At 37.5% G+C, this 22,879-nt stretch overlaps 1 protein-coding gene across 5 annotated transcripts in view; it reads right to left on the bottom strand.

Annotated features, from left to right (window-relative positions):
- MYO1B (myosin IB) overlaps positions 1–22,879 on the bottom strand; it is a 118,129-nt gene that overhangs the window by 4,846 nt on the left and 90,404 nt on the right. For 2 of the 5 annotated variants that reach the window (XM_064515106.1, XM_064515107.1), the window contains 14 exons: positions 22,419–22,645; positions 21,247–21,447; positions 19,971–20,064; positions 19,326–19,475; positions 17,046–17,114; positions 15,292–15,378; positions 14,910–14,996; positions 12,165–12,251; positions 8,938–9,012; positions 8,391–8,525; positions 7,373–7,479; positions 4,662–4,794; positions 2,839–2,991; positions 1,794–1,921 (listed from right to left, as the gene is read on the bottom strand). In XM_064515106.1, coding sequence (XP_064371176.1) covers positions 1,794–1,921; positions 2,839–2,991; positions 4,662–4,794; positions 7,373–7,479; positions 8,391–8,525; positions 8,938–9,012; positions 12,165–12,251; positions 14,910–14,996; positions 15,292–15,378; positions 17,046–17,114; positions 19,326–19,475; positions 19,971–20,064; positions 21,247–21,447; positions 22,419–22,645 — 1,733 coding nt within the window. The remainder of the gene's footprint in view (positions 1–1,793; positions 1,922–2,838; positions 2,992–4,661; positions 4,795–7,372; positions 7,480–8,390; positions 8,526–8,937; positions 9,013–12,164; positions 12,252–14,909; positions 14,997–15,291; positions 15,379–17,045; positions 17,115–19,325; positions 19,476–19,970; positions 20,065–21,246; positions 21,448–22,418; positions 22,646–22,879) is intronic. The other 3 variants (XM_064515109.1, XM_064515108.1, XM_064515110.1) reach the window with 3 other exon arrangements.

Raw genomic sequence — 22,879 nt, 5'->3', positions numbered from 1 at the left:
TCTGCCGGAAACCACAAATCAAGCTGACGGCAGAGCTCAGGGGAGGAAGTGGCCTGCGCCGCGCTGGGCTGCCCTTCAATCCAGCTTTCCTGCTGAACAGCCCAGGCACTTAAAGATTAACTTCTTCAGCGCTTCCTGCCACGCAAGCATCCCGAAAATGCAAATAGGTCTTAGAGCCATCAGCTATGTCACCAACACTGCGCTTTCCTAGACCTCTCCGAAGTCTGCAATCTTTGCCTAGGACTGCACGGACAAACACGAGCAGACAAAGTGCCTCCTTTCAAACGCCTCCCTCTCGTGCAGCAGCCCCTACTCCTAGGCCACTCTTCCCATATAGCATATGTAAAGGCAAACATTATGTCTCTGACTAGACATACCCCTGATCGTCGGCATTTTTGCTTATAGGAGCATACAGAAGTCAAAGTAAGGGCCACATTTTCTCCTCAGTTCCTAATTGCGTGCATGTGTGTGCGCACATGCGCTTAGGTCCAAACTCTAGAAGGGAGAGGAGAGCAATGCTTCACTATCAACAGAGACAGACTGCTAAGAAAAAGGGGGGGGAAACTTTACGTTATTTAGTCTATATACATTCAAGAACAACACTCACTTGAGTGGTTTCAGTCTCCAAGACAAGAAACAAAACTACAACCCCAAAGGCAAGACTCCCGTCAACCAGGCCTGAGGCAGGCAGGCAGGCAGTCCAGACAAGTGCAATGCCACTTCATTTCATTCTAGTCCTTTACTCCACTGTAACAGCCATTAAACTAGAAACTTACTGGGGACAGCTGCAAGTCTTTTAGAGGCTAAAGCACATACACTTGAGTAAAAGTAAATTAAATCACAGCTGGTAACAGAACAAAGAAAAAAATGACAGATGTCATTTTCAAGCAAAATTAGCCTTTAAGTAACCCTCAAATCTGAACAGACACAAACTGTAATTATAATCAGAACTAGAGAATACAACCAGTGTTGTGCAGAGGGACGTGAGGCTCAATTTTTGCTTCGAGAAATTCTATTTCATCGGTGTTAAAAGTTCCAACTTCTTCTTCTTTATTCAAAATGAATAAAGTTCAAATCAACACTATTGAAATCAGGGGGCACTTCACACAACAAAACGCATGACTAACAAAGGGAGCGACGGACTCCTACGCAACAGACTTTATGAAGTTGCCCTAAGAGAACCATTTTTATTCCAGGGTTGTAAACACCTGGAATGAAGAAAATCTGATTCTTACTTAAGGCCAAGGTATGAAACAGAACCAAATGGAAAGAAATTTTAATTTGAGACTGAAACTTCTTATTAAAAAAAAAAAAAAAAAAAAAAAGTGGTTCTTCACCATCATCCGGAATTTTAAAAATATATTTTTCACCTCCACAAAAAAGAAGGTAGATCTTTATAGACCTACATTATTAGCACCACTGTTATGTATGTTTAGGGGAAGGTGCTTTTCATTTGTGTTTTTTTGTTTTCACTGGAACTTGGCACCTGGTGTCCCCATTGACTGAAAAATACACATCTCATAGGAATAAATGAAGCTAACGCAACATTTCTGCCTCATAGCTCTATTTGAAACTACCTTAAGAAAAGGACATTTTCTCTAATGACTTTCAAGGAAGTAAGAGCCAAACGAATACTAGAAATGAGCGCACACAGAAAACTGGTCCCTTATTTACAATTATTCTGTAAAGAGAAAAGAAGTATCAGTTGCACAATAGACTTCATTTCTCTAACACAGACGCTTGACTTTTTATCATGCTACATTGAAGGAAATGTAAACAAACAAGAAACATACTCATCAGAAATCTCAATGTTGAGCTTCTGTTTGGTCTGGCTGAGGGTAGTGCGGTAGAGTTTAGTGGCCATTTCAATAAGGTGATCACTGCTGAACAGGAAATCCCCTTTACCAGCTGCTCCTGAACCCTGGAATGGAAAGAAAAGTAGTTAGGACTACCAAAACCTAAAATATGCAAAATATTATGTGGCAATGAAGCAGCAGGTTTCACAAGGAGTCATCCTGCTGCAATCCAGCTGCAGTCTTTTGTCTGGTGAATTAAACAGGGACACAGTGCAGTGCTCAGGCTCAAAATGCAATGCACTCTTTAGTGAACTTCCAACCTGCTCAGAGGGTTACAAGCCCCTCCTGACCCTAAAGAAGGTCACCTTCAGTTCTCCTACAAAATTGTGCTCTGTCTGCCTCCATCTGCCGGCTGCACCACAACAGCTCACAGTAATTTCAGAAAGGAATGGAAACCAATTAACACCGCCAACATTAGGATGAAGGTGTTCAACATGAAAAGGCATTATGTACAGCATTTTTCAAATCCATTTAAACAAGAAAACAAATGCCAGCTTAATGACTTCAACAGAGCAATTCTGACAGTGCAGAGAAACAAATATAGCACTGAGCTAAGTTCATTAGAAGTGGGTAACCAAACCAGCTACGCCAAAACGTGTATTTCCTGGCATTCCACACAGAAGAGAGAAATACTCTGCCAGTGTGTCAGGGACAGTGATACAAGCAGCTAAAAAGGGAAACACTGTCACAAGGTATCAAAAACAGATTAAAGGGCCATTTAACTAATGGAAAACTCTAATCCTGAAAAGGCCACAGCAAAAAATGAAGCCTGATTTTCACAAGCTATCGTTCATGATGCAATAACTGAACTCGTTTGGCTTCAGTAGTTTTAAATCCAAGTTTCTGGAGATATGGCAAAGGTCAATAACAGTGCCCTAAATCTACAGGCTAACCCCATTCATTTAATGCTAGAAGATAATTAATAACCAATTTTTATATCGCTGCATGTGGAACGGACATACATTATAAAGTTGTAAGCTACCTCCTTGAGGTGCACTGCGAAGAAACCATCATTTTGGGAGCTCATGGACACCTTAGTAACATCTCCCAGTGGAACCTCTGACTTGATATTTCCAGACTTTTGATCCGCAAGGAGAACATTATTTTTTGTTAGTAAGAAAATCCTAGATGTAGCCTGCAAAAATAAAAAATGAAAATCATTATCTACACAAAGAGAGAACTGGTCTTTGCTGAGGACACAGATCATACAGTTAATAAGCCTGGCCCACATCAGTAAACATGAGCAGCTAAAGTTCAGTAAAAGCCACAGATCAGTGAAAATTAGGTCAAATTTATTTGTGTGTCTAATTATAGATTGAGGAGCTTAGCTCATTTTGGCGCACATGCTTACATATAAACAGTTGCTTTAATTACTAGTTTACAGTTACAAAATCGAGAAACAAACTCAGAGCCTGCAAATCGGCATGACCCTCATTTCTCATGCTCTGTCAGTCTTCAGGATAACCAACGTACCTTCTCAGTGACAGCTAATTCAGGACTACACCTCCAGATGACCTACTGTTATGCACCTAAACTGTGCTGTTCTGCAACAAATTGCTTAGGCATTTTCAATGCTATGTTCTCCTCTTGTCACCTATCAGAATTATTCTTTCCAAGAATACATATCTATATTTTCAAATGACATATATTTCTAAAGAATTTATTTTTAAATTCATTTTTGAAAATAATAATAAACTACATTTCAAAAGAGAACTTAATCTACATACACAAGCTTTTAAACATATAAGAAAAGACTTCTTAAAAGACTCTCAGATTTTTTCAAGTAAAAATGCATTTTAAAAAGCTTTTAAAATTGAAGTTTCAAATAGGACAACCTATGTTAGGTGTAAACCTATTACAAATATCATGATAATTCAATTAAATAGTTTTTTTAAAAACCTTTTTCCATGTAGAATTTAAAAGAAAAAAATATTTAACCATTGTAGTTAAAAGGTGGCTGTCTTAAGCACAGAGACCATAGCTCATTAAGATAATTCCTTTCCTAAAAAAATCTTGACAGCTATAGCCCATGCAAGTACAGGAAAGATATTGTCTTCATTTAATTAGTTCCTTCTAAACTGAAAAATTAATTTGGCATCAACAAAAGACGACCTAATTTCACTCCTGCAATGCATAAATCACATCTACATCTGAGAAGCTGAGATCTGCTAGTTCTAACATTCAGATGGATATGGTGACAATTAAATTGACTTAAAGAGGATAATACTTCCTGTTTTAATAAATGCAAAGCAAGCCCTATGCTTGATGGAAAAGAAAAAGTACCTAGCATATTTAACAGGTATATTTAACTAATGAAAGAAAACTGTCTTTTCATTCCAAAAAGCTTACGATATCGATCAGAAGATGACAGGCCCAGCTAACAAAGTATTTCACTCACAATTTTATAACATAATAAGATGTGATAGTCAAGAGTCTGAAAGACAAAGGTTAAGTTTTCCAAATACTTGAACAAGAACAACATTTTCTAAATATTTACTTTCCAATTGGCAAACACTAGAACCAGGTTTAGTACAAAGACTACATTTAGTTGCAACTCAACAGCCTGCTACCAGTTGATGAGAAGCGATTTCTGAAAACCACAAACCCAAACAAGATTTTAATAATCCTTGTCCAAATTTAAAATGAGTGCTTTAAAGCACCAATTTACACAAATTGAACATTTTTGAGCTTGCCATTAAAAAAGACTTAAAGAAAAATTCCTCAGACTATTCCATGACAGAAATTAAATTTATTTGTAACAAAAAATGGTCTACCCTTCTGGATAAAGCAATGCTATTTTATTACCTTCCCATTAGCTCTATTGATTTTATTCACAACTTCAGCAATAATGATCTTCTCATCCACAGCATCTTTGAGCTTTTTGTACTTGGGGTTCTTGCTGATTTCCAAATAAGCCCCTTGGAAGGGCTGCCCAACACTGCCAGAGAACAGAGGAGGAACAGGAGTTAAAGATGAATCTCAGAGCAGAGGTAAACCTTCCGAAATGGGCACATTCTGCTTTGAGCTCTCTGGAACTAAAAGCAGCCCCAAATTTCATTTTCAGTAATTCTATTCTGACAGAAGCTTCCTTAAAAACTTGGCTACACTGTCTCCCAGGGAAAGTCATTAGCTGCCTCATGTTTATCAAAAGAGTACTCTAAACAACCCAGAAACCTCTATTCATGATTTCTACCCATTTTACACCATAGCAACACAAAATAATACGCTATTTTATAACACGACAGCTAGGGCAACACACAACTTAATGCAAACAGAGCTCTTAACATGGTGTTCATTTGTGTAATATATTGTCCTTTATCCTACTAAGGACCTACAAACTGCAGCTCCCTGAGCCCAACCCCTGAGCCAGGCTGGTGCCGTCGCTAATTCAGCGCAATCGTGCAAGCATTAACCTGTGCTGTGCACACATACTAGGTCAGTTGAAAATAACTTCGGGAATTCGATGAAGTACTGTGCATGTATATCCCCTAGCATACTATGCCAGGGAAAGGGAGGAAGGAGGAGGAGCTGGGGTACAACACAGTATGTGTATTAGACACTGAACCTTGTATACATTAATAGCACAATACTGGTGAATAAAGAGAAATTTCTCACTGAAGTCTGTAATAGGATTTCTTTTTCCTGCTCTGGAGATGTTTTCAAATTAAATGGGCCAAATTGCAATGGATATCAGACACAAATACATCCTTGTATACACAATCGGTTTTGATTTAAAATCACTCAAGAGCAGTCTCTGTTCGTGAAAACAGAGGAAATGCAACTTCAGTAGGACCAACAGCTCTGCTCTTTCACAGTATTTCATAAAGCAACAGACAAGAACTTGCTTTTGAGATCTGCTGTTGCTTGTTAAATGTGTACCGGTTCATCAAGACTTTTTGCACTTGCAGTTCACCCGGTCTTTATCCATCTCAGGTTTACAATAACAGCTTTGCTATCAGTTAAGAGTTGGTGAATATAGCTGCTGAATATATTCTGTCTGGAAGTCACTCTAACTAATCATTTTGATAAATTACAGTCAAAGTACTAAATGCAAAGCTTTGCCAAGACTAGAGCCCAAAAGGAACCAATATATTATGTGGAATAGCACTGTCTTGGTAATTGCATCTCTGGCACAAAGGCAGATGTGAGAGAAAAGGAAGGGTACTGGTATTTCAGTACACAAGAGGAGTCCCTATGTATTCTTAAATAATTATATTACACGTGGAAAATTAGCTACCTCCTATGAATTATCACCATACTAACTAATCAGAAACTTTATGCAACAATTTCCTTCACCATAGGCCAATAAAAACATTACAGTAGCTAATCAGCTCTGAAAACAGTTTATAAGAGAAGAAGAGAGGAAAATGCTTCTAAAACAGTCAGGGGTGGGGAAAGCATTCCAGCTTTTTACTAATTTGGAGTGAAAAAACAATATAACACACAAACATCCAAACAGAGCTTGTCTACACATGGAATTGTCCTCATCAACTGCTCCTGATTCCCGTTCCCCCCTTTACTGAACCCTGTTCCAGAATAACAGTGCCTTATTCCTGCTCAGCTCAAACTGTGGCATCTGAAAGAAACTGCTTCAGAGATTGATGAATCTTTGTTTTCAAGAAAAACAGAATTTCTAAGCTCATATTCACTCAAAGTTCAACTTCTTAACTTCTTTCACAGGCATCAGAACCCTACTTTGTCAGTTTAACTGCATGCAAAAAATACGCATGTTGCTTAAGTAGAGAGATTGCTGCAATTTCTTAAGCAATGCTAACTCTGCAGACTGCAATGACAAGAATTCATCAGTTTTCAGGTATTCAGTAATCTGAGAAATAAAAAAAAAGCTTATTTGTAGAGATATTTCACATTTTACAAAAGTCTCCAATTAAAAAAAATTAATGGAAATAAACACTTATGCATTTTTTTAAAGTGTTTTTTCCCAAAAAAGGGATATATGAGCATATGCAACTGTTAACTTACCTAGTTTTGCATTCAACCATTATGTGCAATGTAGGAAGTTTGAACACACGAGAGCTCCCTGGCACTGCCTCACCTCCAAGTGACATTGTCCCTTAGAGCCTTTCAGTTTGCTCTACATTCACTGGTTGCAGAAACCAGCGTGATGGAAACTAGGGGAATGGATGAGCTATTCCTCTCTACCAGTTCTCAAACTTTTTACTATGCAAACAGGTCACAGGGGCTTAGAACAACAAAACATCATGGTTTTTGGACAGAAGTGCTCAGTACTACAGGATTAGAAGTCTGCAACTTAACATCTAATTTAGAAGAAAACTGAGATCAATTTCTAGGAATGTAAAGTAAAATCATGGAGGAACTGTTGTTTAGCAAGCCAATAACCCATACAGTAAAATATTTCCAAGTGTTTAGACTTCTCAAACTAGGGAATACACTTCACTGCTTGAGATAAAATGCAAAATCATATTAATTTCCTAAATCTATGCAGAGGTATTGAATTTATTGTACATTAAAAGCAGCATGCCAGAAGATGTCATTACCTGGCTGGATATAAAGCCTTTTTATCCTTGAAAAGTTCACTTGCTTCCAGTTTTTCTTCATATATAAGCTTCTGTTGATCTGTGAACTGGTCTCTGTACTTTTTACACTACAAAACATGATATGTTAAACAAACCATAAATTATCCTTCAAAATCTGATCTGAAGCAGGAACACCCCAGACTACTATTTGCTTATTGCTCAAGATGCACATTCTTAGTATACTTCTGAAGTGACTCAGCTTCATCCTACATGCCACTGTAGCATAGCAACAAACAGCAGAGGCGTTTTTTCTCGTCACCCATTCTAGATACCTCTGAATTATACTGAGAACAATCTGTAAAATATCTCATTTAAGCATATTTCATTTGAGCATGTATTAGTCATAATCTAAACCCATCTGATTCCAGTCACTGCAATACCTTGATAAAAAAGTTCACAGAAATATACAGATCCACAGTGGTGGAACAAAGCAGACATAAAGAACAAAACAGAGCTGGGAGGATGAACTCTGCAGGTTCAAAAATAATAAAAAAAATGTTCCTTGACAATTCACAGAAAACACAGCCCACTAAACCAGTAAAATGTCCCATGAGCAGTTATATAGATTCTCGCTGTTCTCTCCATCCAATGATCCAAAACAAACTTCAGTTAACTGCAGTTCATAAGTAAAAAAAATTCCACTGAGTACTTCCAATATTGGTCTAAGACCTAGTGCATAGACACAAACATTATAAGCCACCAATTAATGGGCAACATGCATATTGGCTTAATATTATATTAAAAGCTGACGGCAGGAAGCATTCCTCTTTCCTAGACCCAGAAACGAATAGCCAGTATAGTTATATCCCTTGAAGGCCAAAGATGGTGATCAAAAGAAACAGTTCTTCCAAAGAAATAAAATCGTCCTGGCTAGAACAGGAAGAAATACTTCCTAAAAATAGACTCTTCACGAACAAAACAAAGCTATTGAAAATCATGTGATCAAGTTCTGGATAGACTTGATCAGAATGTACCCTACCCTCCACAAATGGAAAATCCTCTTTAGTTCCTTGTGAGTTGAATCCAAGAAAAGGTAAGGTCTTGCTGGCCAGTTCTTATCTATTGGTGATAAAGAAGGCATCTTATTCTTCATTTCCAAGAAGTATTTTTGCATCTGTGATAAAATTGAAGCAAGATGTTTTATTAATCTTCAAATACCAGAGCTATTGAAATAAGCAAGAAAAAGCAGATGCTCTGTCATTAAAAGCACAGCAACCAAACCACAACTCTCAGCTTCAAGAAACCAGACCATGAATTAAAAAAGCCAAGTATATTGAGAAATGCAGATTCAGATATAATAAAAGTTTGGCAAATGCTTAGTTAGTGCCATTCCCATACTGTCAAAACATGATACTATTCCTTCTTTACAACATCAGAGCACTTAGAGTTGTCAATTTTCCATTTGCTTAACTTGGACATTTATTTACAAAGACTAACAGAGCCTTTATGCAGTTACTATTTTTGCTAGAAAATAAGTTTTTAAAGCACAGATAATGCATGTACACATTGTATGAATATATACGCACAATTCTCTGAAGGGTAAATTCATAAATTTTTCTTCCAGCATTGGCTCTGAAGAATTTCCTGTACTCTCTGCGGACCTGAAAAATGAAACAAACCCTCAAAGTGAATAGAAGGAATTGATTTGTTTTCACGGGTATATTTTTTTTTAATAAAGCTCTAGAGCAGAAATATGAAAAAAGTATGTAAACGTGCAAAGTGCTCCCCGAAAGAAGAATACTAACCGGGTACGCCTAAAACATATGAACCAGACCATGGACCAAAAGGTCAAAAAGTTACCTCAGATGACCCAAGTAGAGTTGCTACATATTTAAAACAGATAATTTTAAAGACTTGCCTCTGAAAAGGCAAGATACTCAAACATTATTGAATTCACTTCATTCCGAGACTATTTTCCCATACTTTGGCATGAAGTTGGACTGCAAAACTTGGGGTATCATTAGCGATACATATTTTATTGCATCTGAAGTGACACTGAACCCATACGTTAGTTACATAGTTAACTGCTGCACTGTTTCTGATTTTTTTTCCCTTTAAGATTCTTAATGCACAGAGTTAACTATAATAAAAAAGCGATTTTTTTCAGAGCAAACCTATGCATGAAAAAAATCTTTTCATACAAGCAGTCTTCCAAAAAGAAAACAAGCTTTTGGTGTCTGATAAGAGCAGAGTATCAACACACACGTTGTTTAATGTCAGTGAGCTTGATATTTGCTACTAAAGCTTATCCAGAAATCATAAAAGCGGTTACTGAGAACCACCTTTACAGGTGATAATACTTTTTTTTATACATTCTTGTACAGACAGCTTTCAGAATATTTCTTCTGCCCTTGGTATTTCTATCAGTGCCACTTAGCATAGTACCTAAATTCCTCCCCTAAGAGAGCCCAATCTGAGACAAAGCACAGCTGGTTTGGAGTTTTACGAGAAGCCCAAGCTCACATCAACTGAGCTGAAACATCCACCCATCTTTTCCAAACTTTGGTAGCCTGGAACACACCTGTTAAGAGTTTTGAGCAGAAACCAGAAAAAACATCGTGGCTTTGCATAATTTACCCCAGAGCAAATTTAGTGGTTTTAGCTAACTTCCTATGTGTTGTTGAGTTCATTGGAACCAAAAAATAAAGTGAAATCCATAGAAAAAAATCCACATCAGCTTGGAACAAAAAGTTCAATTGGCTTATCCTGGCACACCTTCCGCCCCCCCGAGTGCCATACATCTAACATAAGCCAGCATTTGGAAAGCAAGAACCTGTCACCATTCTGGAATAAAAACCACAAATACACAGGCTTTCTTTAACTATACATTAAGATGCATCAACAAAATCGACAGCATTCAGCCTCTTCACTCTGTGCAAATATTACAAATAGTTTTTTTCTCTTTGCTTCACAAGAAAAATTATTTGACTTCTTATACACTGAATATCTGTAAGATTTAGTGCCAATTAATGTATACTCCTTATTTATTATTCCATGATGGAAATTAACACACTCAAACCTATTTCAGCCACAGTCATCCCACATCTTCCCATGTCCTCACAGACTCTCTTTAATGATGTTGCTTTTTATTATTCTTCATGAGCTGCAACGTATGCAAATCGACTGGGAACAAAGGGCCGACTGGCACTGCGGGGAGGCCAGAAAGCAAGCACTGAGAAACGCACGTTGTTCCAGAAAAGCCTAACTCTGGAAGGTACCATGAATGCTATTACAACCTACTTATAACATGATCAAAAAAATAAATGAAGAATTAAGGCTTTAATCTTGATCACTTATTTTTACTTTAAATCTTCACCTCCATATGCCCTGGTGAAAATATATTGTCAATCAGGCAACCGAGAGTTGTCTACGCTAACCTAACCGTGGCATATAGGTAGAATTTTGCCATGAAACTAGAGACTATGCTCTTATTCAGAAAAATCTGTGTGTTTCAGTTGAGAGAAAAGTGCCACTTACGCTATTAAAAAATACACTGAAAAGCCACAGCACAGACAGGCAAAAACTTGTTCCTGCAGTAATATGTCTTAAAGGTTTTGGATTCATCAGTTTTCATTTAAATGCTGCTGTTTGATATATACAGTCTCTAGTTCTCAGGAGGGACATATTCTTGCTTTAAAATCATGAAAACAGACCCACTTTGGCAGTAGTACCTAAACTGCGATTCTGATCTGCAGAATGACTTCTTAAAATGGCTCTTCGTGTTATCCGCTCTGTTTTCCATGTAGTATTATAATGTATTTATAGATAGATCACATAATTGTATATATATCTTTTGTATAAAATGGGGTAAATAATTACCCCACTTTATCGTTAGAACAAGTAAGAGAACACAAGAGCTGGACTTTTCTCTGCATTATCAAGCAAATTGTTCCCTTTGATATATCTGTAGTCTACGACATCCCTGTTAGCAGAAGTGACACCCAAGCCAAACCAAACTGCTCTAGAATTCTGCATTCTTCAGGACTGCTTTTGTAAAATTATGGTTGAAAACCTAAAATGAGCAGAACTGCATTATGTAAATCATTCGGGCACAAACCTGAAACGTCTCATGATGCCATTTGCATAGTCTATTCACAGAGCAGAGCTACATTTTTACAGATTACAAATGTGTTTTCTACTGTTTTCTACTGTTTCAATTCTTGAAAGCAAGGGAAAGAAACCAAAAGAGCCACTACTGCATCTCTCCGCTTTTCTAGGAAGTCACGGCTTCCACAAGCCATAGGTAACTGCGTGCGATGCCATGCCCTGAAAAGGCTTGATGAAAGCGACAGTACATTACTATTAGCTTTAGACCGTGCCCTAGACCCTGGGGTGACGGGGTGTAACATGAGCAGCAATAAGTGTCAAATAGCTCTCCCCTACTTCCCAGGCAAACAAGCAGAGGTCACGATAAGAAAATACATGCTTGTAATCTTTCCAGACAGGATCTCTGCCAAGGTAGGTCAAATTTTAAGTCAACAACCATAATACAGTCCCTCTAATCTGATATTTGTCTCTCACTTGAAAATTAAAACTCCTGATACGACAAAAACCATCAAATGGCTAAATACTACTGTATATTGTGGCATTTTCAGCTTACAAATTTTTCAGGAAAGTCCATGACAAAACAATGTGATTTTGTGTCAAATCATGCTTACTACTCATCCCACCCAACTGCTTGTTTATTAAGTGTTAGTAAGATGCCACGCTTTATCGAGTTCATGTTGACAGAAGGGAGTGTTTGAGAAAGTACCTTCAGTCCAAGCCAGTAAGCCCAAATGACTGCAACAGCATGCTTACGCCTAGCCTCCTCCTTCAAGCGTTTCAATTCCCTTCGAGCCTAAAAGGTTTAGATAGTGAACAAAAGAGACAGCCCGATGCAGACAGCACAATGACCAGGAAAAGGCTTCTCCCACACAGAACAGCCACCTTACAATTAAGATACAGAAAGATGGAAGAACCTTTAAAACCCAATGTGTCAGCGTGAAAATGGTGTGAAGCCACATACGAGGGCAATAAAAGCCTCCACCGTTGCTTAAATGACATGTAAAGGTAAGAATTTTGCCAGCCTCATTATTTGTGACCAATGTTTGCATCTTATCTGCCACGCACACCTTGCAATCAGTGCTAACTGTAACTCACTTCTAACTGAGAACTTTCCCTGCAATTACATGATCAAAATGATGTGTATGAAAATCAAGACTTACTAAAACCTTACTATCTAGTCAATTCTTCTAAGTACAAGTGCTTGGGCATTCCAGAAACAACTCCAAAATTGTGTATGTAGTGATGAATCACTGGCACTGCATTGAGACTTTCATTCTGGAGGGTTTTTTTTTTATTATTTTGATTTTTACGTACATTAAAAAAAACCCTCCACCCTGGTAAATTATCTTCTTCTCTATGCAATGATGGGGTAAACCCCTCAAACATAATGCCTCCCTCACATACAAGCAAAGAGATAGGCATCTACCTACCTTTCATCAATAATTCTCATTTTAGGAAAGCAAAGTATTCTAAACACAAAGGCATGTACAGGCAACTTAACAGAATCTCACATGTTAGACTATACCAATACATTTGTTACTCAGCTATTTGATGATAAAAACCGAGTAAAATAAAAGAGTTCCAGTAGTATAGGATCAGACAGTCACAGTAGCTCTAGCAATGTGTCTGCAGTTGCCAAGTTATATATCAAACAGACTCAGGCAACAGCAGTTCCAATCTACGCCAATGACACTTTTTGCACATATTTCTAGTGTAGCTAGAAAGGTTAATTTGCACTAGATCTAGGCTCTCAGAGAATATGTTTTCACTCATTTGTATGGAATAAAAATTCCTACTATACAGCATTTTAAAAACAGAGACCATGCCTAGCCAAGTATTTGCCTGCCATGTGAAAAGGAAAGAAAGTGAGTACTTGAGCTCTATAACTTTTTTTAAAGCAAGCGATCTCTGAAGATAACTTTTAGAAACTTTTGTTTTAAATGTTCTCCTGGGAAAAGATAAAACATGATGCCATTAGTAAGTTTTATCTTTTATCAGGCACTTTTCAGGAATAAGGAGAGGAAAATATTTAAGGAAAATAAGGCATTCTTTCAAGAAATTCCTGTGAGCCAACTGATACAAACAACTACTAAAAAAATTATCCTAATCTATTAAATATTTAAATGAGAAGCTCTAATACAGAACTAACACTATTGCATTACTTTCTCATTTTGTCCTTTTTAACTCTAAAGACTGTCATAATCCTAAGAAAATAAGTATCACCTCTGCAGTACTGGGCAATTTTTTTTATTTTTTTGGTGAAAGGAACTCTGGTTAAAAATAAATTATCAATTTAGTGCATTAAAATAAATGGAGAGGGAACAGCATCCATATCAACTTATACAGCTACCTAAAAATCAAGCTAGAACAGAAAAGATGCAAGTCTCTCGTGTGAGGGAAATTCTGTACATGCTTATTTTTTGATTTCCAAGATTGCCATTTCATTATGGATCTAATAGATTTGTAACCAAATAGCAAAGGTCACACTCAGCATTATACTTCAGAGGTAATCTGAACACACCTCTTCATCTAGTTTGCAAGGCGTTCTGAGAAGCATGACCCCCCCCCCCCGCCCCAAATAATAATTGGACGATGTTTAAAACTTATTGGAATAATGGATTTATTGAATATGTTTTTCAACTAAGTTAAGAATTTATTAATTGAAACCCATAAAATGTTGACCTCTAGTGAACAGCATTTCAAATGTTCACATAACCCACAACTGCAGGCTGGGGATTAGCAAGAATCTTTCAGTGGGACTTTGCTTCTGAAAACAAACAGCTGATGCTGGAATTCCTGGGATTTTTCTAGGGCCATAAGTTTAGAACTGCAAGCTAACATAATTTTCTGCTAAAAAAAAATCAGGTCATAAAGCCATACTTCACTTGCAGTTACTCAAATTTTCTTTCAAATCACAACCAGAGAATCAATTAAGCTGATTAAAAATAAAGATTTAGTAAAATTAATAGCATTGTTTTGAACTTCTAAATGAAGACTGTCTAGGGTGCAGAATATACAGCCTCATGATAATCTCAATTGGATCTCTACGACAGTGTCACTGAAAGCACTTGTTCAGAAAAAAGAACCAAAATGAAAAACAGCTCCCATGCCCCCACAAAAAAACATGCCTTGCATATTTACATGTAGTTAAATGCATTTCCTAATTAGAGAATACTATAGTCTAATTATTATTAATCTAGTCTAATGGCTTGTTAGTGCAAATCACTATTTCACTGCCATGCAAAGAATTTCCTACTCTACAAAAAACTGACATACAGAATGTTGTCAGAAAATTATTAAGTGTTGCATGAATGGAAATGGAAGGATTTAATGATCATGCTCTATTATTTTTATGTCATTGTATTAGTCATTCATTCTCACTATTTACTACTGATTAAACGTTGATATTGTTGGGTAATGAAGGGAGGCATGTGATATGTGCATGAAGTACCTTATATCCAAGCCAGTAAGCCCAAATAACAGCAATAGCATGTTTATTTCTAGCCTCCTCCTTCAGTCGTCTCAGTTCCCTTCGCGCCTGTGATGCATTTGAAAATGGGATATAGAAAAGCTTAGAGAAGAAAAGGTTACTGCAAGTTCCCAATGGTGGAAGAAAGAAAGAAAGAAACCAGTCACTACAAACAGCAAATACAAAAGCGTGCCCCAGCTTCCCAGATTGCACCAGCTGAAACATGTTAGCAGCAAAGAGAAATAAAACTTCAGTAGTTTAAGCAATCAAAAATATTCCCAGATAACTTTATCCTGAAGTGTCTTCTTCATCCTATGTAGAAACAATCAACAATCAAATGCAGAGCTTTTTGCCATTTTCTTACCTGGGTACCACGCCAGTAAGCAGCAATTGTTGTGGCAGCCTCGTTACAACGCTTCTGATGCTTAAGTTCTCGAAGAAGTTTCCGAGCCTGTGACCAATGGAAAAATAATATTTTATTCTACAAATCACCATAATTTCTTAGTGATTTTAAAGCTGCAAATCTAGGGAAAACCAAAACACAGTGCCTCCAAATCCCCAAACAAGTAAATTCATAAATACTATGGAGCCTAACATTCTCAGTTCCAGATAAGGCACTGCACACAAGCAAGAGCTTGGGACTGGAAATTGAGGAGATCTTAGTTCAACATTTAGTTCTCTCCCAGGTCTGCTGCATGACCGAAGATATTTATTCTATCTGTACAGTGGCAACAATGCATTTCCTCCACACAGTAGCTGTCTTATCCATTTAGATTGCAATAAACAATACATCATAAGTAAATTGCATGGCTGAGGGTCACACTTCAAGGCCACACTACTGGCATACCAGGCTTCATGGCAGTTCTACCTCAGAAGAATATGTCTTCCATTCACAAACAGTAAACTGTAACTCGACATGAGATGATGCTTTTACCCAGCTTTCCCTCAAATAATGTTCATGGGAGAAGACAGCACCTCAACCATTAAATCACCAGGATATTTTTAACCAATTTAAACAAAAATTAAAGACAGAAGGTAAAACTCAAAGAAAAGGAATAAAACCAAATTAGGCTAGCTTCTTGCTTGCAAAGTTTAAATCCTTTTGGGCAGCAGAGGACTGTTTACACCTATAGATAATAACTGCAGCCTGCCCCCATCTGAGAACAGAACTGTCTGCAGAAGTAAAGGTAGTTCTCTGTTCCCTAAGTAGAGGGGAAAGTTGCACTGAATGGGGTGGAGAAAGGTTAAGAAGAAAACAGAAGAGCCCAGAGACATGTTTTCTGTTGCTGCACAGCAGTAGTTGCTTTAAGCACTGTGGCTGCTCTCATGTGAGCTGTTAACCTCAGTTTTATCTCTTATTACAGAACCACTCCTGAAGCCTCTGCTATGGCTGCAGGATTCTCCCTCCATGCAGCAGGAACAACTCAGAGAAGCTGCCAAGCTGTAGCAAATTGAGGCAGAGGACAAGCAAGCAACACTAAGGTACTCATTCACCACCAGTGAAGCGTAGCAGTTTCACACCTCCACTTAGGACACAAAGGAGGACTGAAGACCACACTCAAGAAAAGTACTGCCCAAGCAACCCAAAGCCTTCATTTTATACCTGCTTTCAGTTTTGTCCACTCTTTGAGAATTCTGTTAAACTGCAAAATGACTGCCAACTACTAGTTATTTCTTCCAAAACAGTCCAAGGTTACAGTTTTTCCCAGGCCAATGATGAGAGCCCTAGACAATCCCTGTACGGCGGTGACTGTACTGCTGGGTAGCACATAGCCAGGTTTGCTTTGAACACCAGACTCCCTCGTTCCCACTCAAATCCTGAAGCCCATGTCAAGAGAGGGCACCTCTTTCCAAGCTCTCTGGCAGAAGATGCCCCAAGGATAGTCCAGTAGTTTAGTACAGTCCCAACCTTCCGCTCACACAGTTTGGATGGATAAATGGCCCAGGCTACAAGTTCACATTTTCTATGGCAAAGAATAGTGCTTAACAATGGCTATAGCACCACAGCTCAGCAAGCAGCAGGCACAAGTGCCAAGAGGCTCAGTGCGTTTGTAGGAGGTGTTTCCTCATCTGCTCCGCGCCTCACACTGCAGACAGCCACAGTAACAAGAAACTCACCTTCCACCCTCTGATGTATGACTGTACTATAATAGCTGAACTCTTTATCTTCTGATACTTTTTCTGTTGCTGTATTGAAAATAAATATATTATGCTTAGAACAGAATATTATGACTGTGAAATAGTGTATAATAAGATATTCATTGTTAACATTTGAAAATATAATTAAGGATACAATAAATGTAATGTAACACTTATTACATTTACAATAAATGTAAAATGTGAACAACTTTTGTACAAGCTGATCAGAGCTTGGATTCTGTGTTTAACTCAAAAGGAAACAAAACATGTCAACAACGTTATGTGGACAATATTCTGTTTACAGAAACACCAAGCTCATGCTCAGTAGCGTAAAATTATGTGGATTTAGATGCTAACAGTAACAACTTTATTTCACTTTCCCATGAATCAAGTAGCATACAAACTGTCACAAATGCTCAAGTTTGTTCGTTATGCTTTTCATGGTCTATTCTTACGACTTATTCCTTGTTCCTATTACCTGCAGTCCCTTTATAATACCAAATACCGATGGTAACTTAGGAGAAGAAAAAAAGCCCATGGATTCTTGAATGCAATGCTGGGATGTTCTCCATGTATGCTAATTTGAACAATAAATTTCCTGGACAGCTGAACATTTTCCTTCCAAGGAGCTCAGTTACCCAGTAGGCAAGTGGTTAGTATAGTACTATGAGGACAACAGCTGGTAGGCTTAACACTAAGGCTTTCAGGCTTAACACTCAACACTCGATTACAGAGAACACCCCTGTAAGTGAGCTAAAAAGACTCCTCTCTAGGAAACATCAAGTCGAGAAACCATTGTACGCCATGACCGATGCAGGTCATGCCTTGTGAGGGAACAGATAAGCGAGCGCCTGCAGTTCCTTTAGCCAAGCCTCCAGGGCAAGGAGATGTCAAAAGGCTTTGTTCACGCAAGGGACACGCACTCCTTATTAAACCTTGGAAATCACAGTGCCTAAAAGCCATGCTGGTTTAGGAGACTGGTGCCTTCCATCCACATGAGGAGGCCCACTAATTATCTCCATCCTCACCCATGATTAATTCTGAGGGTCTTGCTACAACTGCATTCGTCAGACTGCATTCAAAGAAAATTGCTGCCATGTTTTACCAGTGAACCAATATAGTCCTATAGTTAAGAAATTAACAACGTGAATTTGGTCACATATCTGTTTTCATCTCCTTATGTCAAATGATGTTCCAAAACAGCTGTGGTAACTCCATTTTTAATTCATTAAGACTGTATGAGATAGTAATGAAGAAACATGGCTGTAATGCAATTTTATAATAAAGCTGTTTCGAGAAACATTGTGCACTGAATCACATAAGACCATAGTGAAGAGTTTTACAGCATAAAAACACTTATTCTCTGATATAAATAACCATACTTTTTCCTAATATCTATATTTTTCTCTAATTATCCAAGATAACCAAACCAAACCCTAATGGCTTTCAAGATGATACACAGAAGTGCCTGTAAACTGGAAAACAGTAATTATCAATCCTGCAATTTGCAGTTTAAGGAGATGCTTTTTTTCCTATATCATACAATATTTTATCAAGTTTTCTGATATGCACACAAAGCTTTCGATAGTAAGGAAATGCACCTAAAACATCTAAATTTTTTTAAAACTTAAAATCAATAAATCTTGTTTATCATGTAAGTCAATGTTTTTCACTAACTGATGAAAACCCATGAAATTTGTATGTCCATTCATAATAACACAGAAGACCCAGACTACAAAGAGATTTGAAACTGCTTTAGAACTGTATCAGTAAGAACTACCGAACTGTGATTCTTATGAGCTATAATTAAAATAAATCCCTGGGATTCTCCCACGCATTTCTGAGCCTCCTATGCAAAGGTTCTAAATAAGGCAAAAATACAAAAAGCCTTACAAACAACTGAATTCAATGGAATCACACATGTATATACACATTAACCTTATGCTTTGAGAACACTGTAAATGCCAGATGGCACTGCATTTGGTTTAGCTGAATGAAAGAGACTCTCCCCAGCTGGGCCACAAAATCCTACTCTCCCTGAGCTAAAGGACTCTAGTGAGCTTTTTAATCATTTGAGCCCAAAGTAAATACTTAATAGCTATCCACAGAAACGAAATTTTCCTTTGTGCACATTTTTGGTGCTTAAACACTAATATAAAATTGAATTCTTTTAACACTTCTTGTACATATCAAGGAAGAAAATGAAAAGCTTTACTAAATGATAAAAAGAACCCCCATTTAGTAAGGATAATAACTTACTGCATATCTCCTGTACCAGGAGGCAATCACAATCTGGCTTTTTTTCATTAATAAGAAGCGTGTGCGGCACTTCCAACCTCTATAAATCTTCTCAATTAGAGTGGCCAAGTCCTCCAACCGCTGCTTTCTCAGATCTTCTAGTTTGAAGAGCTGGGCATATATTGTAGGTTTTTGTTTGACATTAGGAGAAAAATAGCAGGGGAGAAAAGACCACAAAAATATAAGCATAAACATAAAAAATACTTTAATTAATAACAGAAATATTTTAAGAGAAATTTCTCCTTTACTTAAGTCCTCCTTCAGACACCTTTTAGTTTATTCACCTCCACAGCTGTATGCAGATACCTGCACAGGATTTGAGGAAGATACGCTGCCACGACTCAGTGCATGCAGACTACATTAAACTCCGTCTGACAACTACGGTATAGTCTTCATTGCCTCTCAGTTTCATTAGTGTTGATTCATATCAATTTTAATGGATCTAACATTAAACAGTGCCTTTTTTAGTGCTATATTCCACACTACCATATCAAAGCACTGTATCTAGGAAATTCTGTAGTAACCAGCTAGGGAATTCTGCAGTTCATAGCAGGCTATCCTCAGGCAAGATGGCTTGATTTTGCAAGGAAGACATTTTTCACTTACTGTTCTTGGGTTGCGGATGAATATCTTTGATCTACCAAATGAAAATTCTTCTTCAGGGATTTCCAATTCATTAAACAGTACCTCTACACCAGCCCTAATAAGAAGAAAATGAGCTTAACAAACATCAGCCCAGCTCTAAGACTTCTTAGTTTACACGTTCACAGTTTAATTTATGGAAAGTATATGAAAGCACATTTTAAATTCTTAAGTACTGCTTGACATAAGAAGATTGAAAATCTAGCTCATTTACTCACTAGTTATTTAGCTAAGGGCAAGAATGATCACTGCAAAGATTCAGAACAATTTGATGAAAAAGGAGCAATTTTCATTTAGCAGCCTCAGCAATGGCCTACTTTTCTCTTACTCTGAGTAAACTGACAAGTTTGACAAATGCTAATGTTCTATGCTCTACCAACTGCCTTTTATAAATGCCTACAAAAAAGAAAAGAGAGGAAATGGAAAGACCTTCACGAAAGAAAGATTTGCTGTAGCTATCGATACTGCACTTCCACCATTATCTTGACAACTTAAAAACTTAAACTGTAGCTATAGACATAAATCCACTATGAAAGAAATTAGAAATCTAATTCAAATCATGTTTATGGATGACCACGTGTAAGAAGAATTAAGAAAAGCACATTTGCCTAACTAGGAAGTTACCTATAAAGATACATAAAATCCTTGTTAATATTGTGGAATTTAAAATTATATGATTAATATAACTGATTTGCCAGAGGTATTATCTCATAGTTGTTCAGCAATCTTTATCTAAAATTATTTTTAAAAGGTCAGAGCAAGATTGTATGACTGTCTTCAAAAGAATGGATGCTACTATACTTAGAAAGTTGGTTATTACAGATAAATGTCCTTCTGATCATTCCAGACTACCTAGCCATTTTCATTCTACTTCAGTCTCTCTCTCAGGCCCAGATCAGTAAAGGCTGCAATATACTTTAAGAACAATGTGCTTTCATTGCTCACATGCAAAATCTGCTTCTTTAGTAGATTAGTTCATCACTAAAATCACCTTTGCCAGGGAATGGAAAAGACCACTGAAAAGCACAGGTTTCCCAACAGTGAAATGCACTGACAGTCTGGCACAAGTGCTAGGCGATGAAACAGAAGTAAAACACTTCAGCCACATTGGGTTACTTGTTAAAATACTTGAATTTTAATTCAATACCAAAAGAAAAAACAGAAAAAAATCAGAGTCTGTGGAAGATAATCATTTTTATTTATTGAGATGTCACAGGTAAGAATACTAGTGTTTTCTTACCTGGCTGGTCCTCTCCAATGGGGCCACGTCTGCTTACAAAGCATTTTGTACCTTTCCAGGCAAGGCTCATAAGCTTGTCTGAATGCATAACCTGCCCTTCTGACACGGACATTCTCCAGGAGACCGAGGTACCGAATCTGGTGGCACACTAGGGCATCATTGAAAACATGGGCAGCCTTTTTGTCATTGGGTTTTATGCACCTGCAAAGTGAAAGAAGAAAGATATTGCAAGACTTTTGTTTTACAGTACTCTACATGAAAGTTATTATTGCCAGTTTAAAGCTTAAAGCTTAGACTTCTGTAGACTCATCCTAGGATATCAGTATATTAATCATTTTTAATATACCTAAGTACAAATGAAAGAAGCATGAACAGGTAAGCTATTTTTAATTTCTTGAAACCTTACAATGAAGGCTGCAACACACTGTCATGATTAAATAACATCTATGTATGTATTTGTTCATATACTATAATCAGTGCATATGTCCTTACAAACATATGTCATCCTACAATCACTAAGATTGTAGGAAATGCACAGCTCACTTTCTGTTGGCTTTGTGTTTTGCCAGCCTGGGCCATGTTTTGTCCCACTTTTCCAGAACTGCTGCTTGTCATTCATGTCTTTAAAATTACAGAGAAGAAGAGATGGCCTTCTGACTAGGGCAGACATTGCAATGAGGTGTTTTTGTCCCAAAGGAGTTGCAGTATGGGCAGCAGTATAATCATATCCTAGGGAGCAGCAACCACACAGTGCTCCAAAACTGCTCCCCTCCTGGGAAGCTGTGGGAAGCAGTCGCACTTTCTGGACAAAGCTTTTTTACTTTTTTTTAATCCAGGCAGTTCAAGAATGGGAGATGTCTCAATAATGCCAATTCAGACGGACAGTGAGACCAAAACCCCCCCGCCCCCCAAAAAAACCAACCAACCAACCAAACAAAAAAAAAAAAAACCCCAAAAAAACCCCAGCCAACATATTCTACACAGCAGACTAAATATGATGGGAGACAGTAAAAATTTTCAGTCAATACCCAGCACACTGAATTTACACCTGTTATTAAGAAGATATTTATTAACCCTTGTGCTTCTTCAGAAGCATCCTTTCTGATTTCACAATGATATTTCATTTAAATCCAAACACTGATTCACCAAAGCTTTACCACAGGGTAGTTTACCTGATGTAGTTTGGATTTTTTGTCTGAAGATTTTTCATCAGGGTAGTGACAGAAGCCTTGAATTGTGAACCTGCTGTTGGCGGTCTCTTCAGATTGATCTTGGCAGGGTTTCCTTCCGGGAACAAGGCTTTAATAAGAGAGTGACTGGCCTTCCACATGGCCTGGGAGAGGTCACGGTACAGAAGATCATTGTTTTTGTCAACAAATCCTTCCACCTGGTACATAACCTGAACAACACAGAAGAGTCTCATCAGAGCATACTTGGGATTATAATATAGGCTGGTTCTAAATTTTACCAAGAAATAGATTTCCCCTTCTTTCCCACTATTAAAGAAAAAAAAACTCCAAATATGTTTCAGTTTTCATTTTATATTTGATAGAAGATTTTTTGTTACAAAAGAATTTTATATCTTTCTTTCAATACCCTTCCTGAGAAAAATGTATTTTCTCATATTGCTAAC

This window comes from Dromaius novaehollandiae, chromosome 7 (genome assembly GCF_036370855.1).
Source record: "Dromaius novaehollandiae isolate bDroNov1 chromosome 7, bDroNov1.hap1, whole genome shotgun sequence".
Classification (NCBI taxonomy): domain Eukaryota; kingdom Metazoa; phylum Chordata; class Aves; order Casuariiformes; family Dromaiidae; genus Dromaius; species Dromaius novaehollandiae.
Note: the sequence above shows the minus strand (reverse complement) of the source record. Positions and strands in the feature narration are given on the sequence as shown.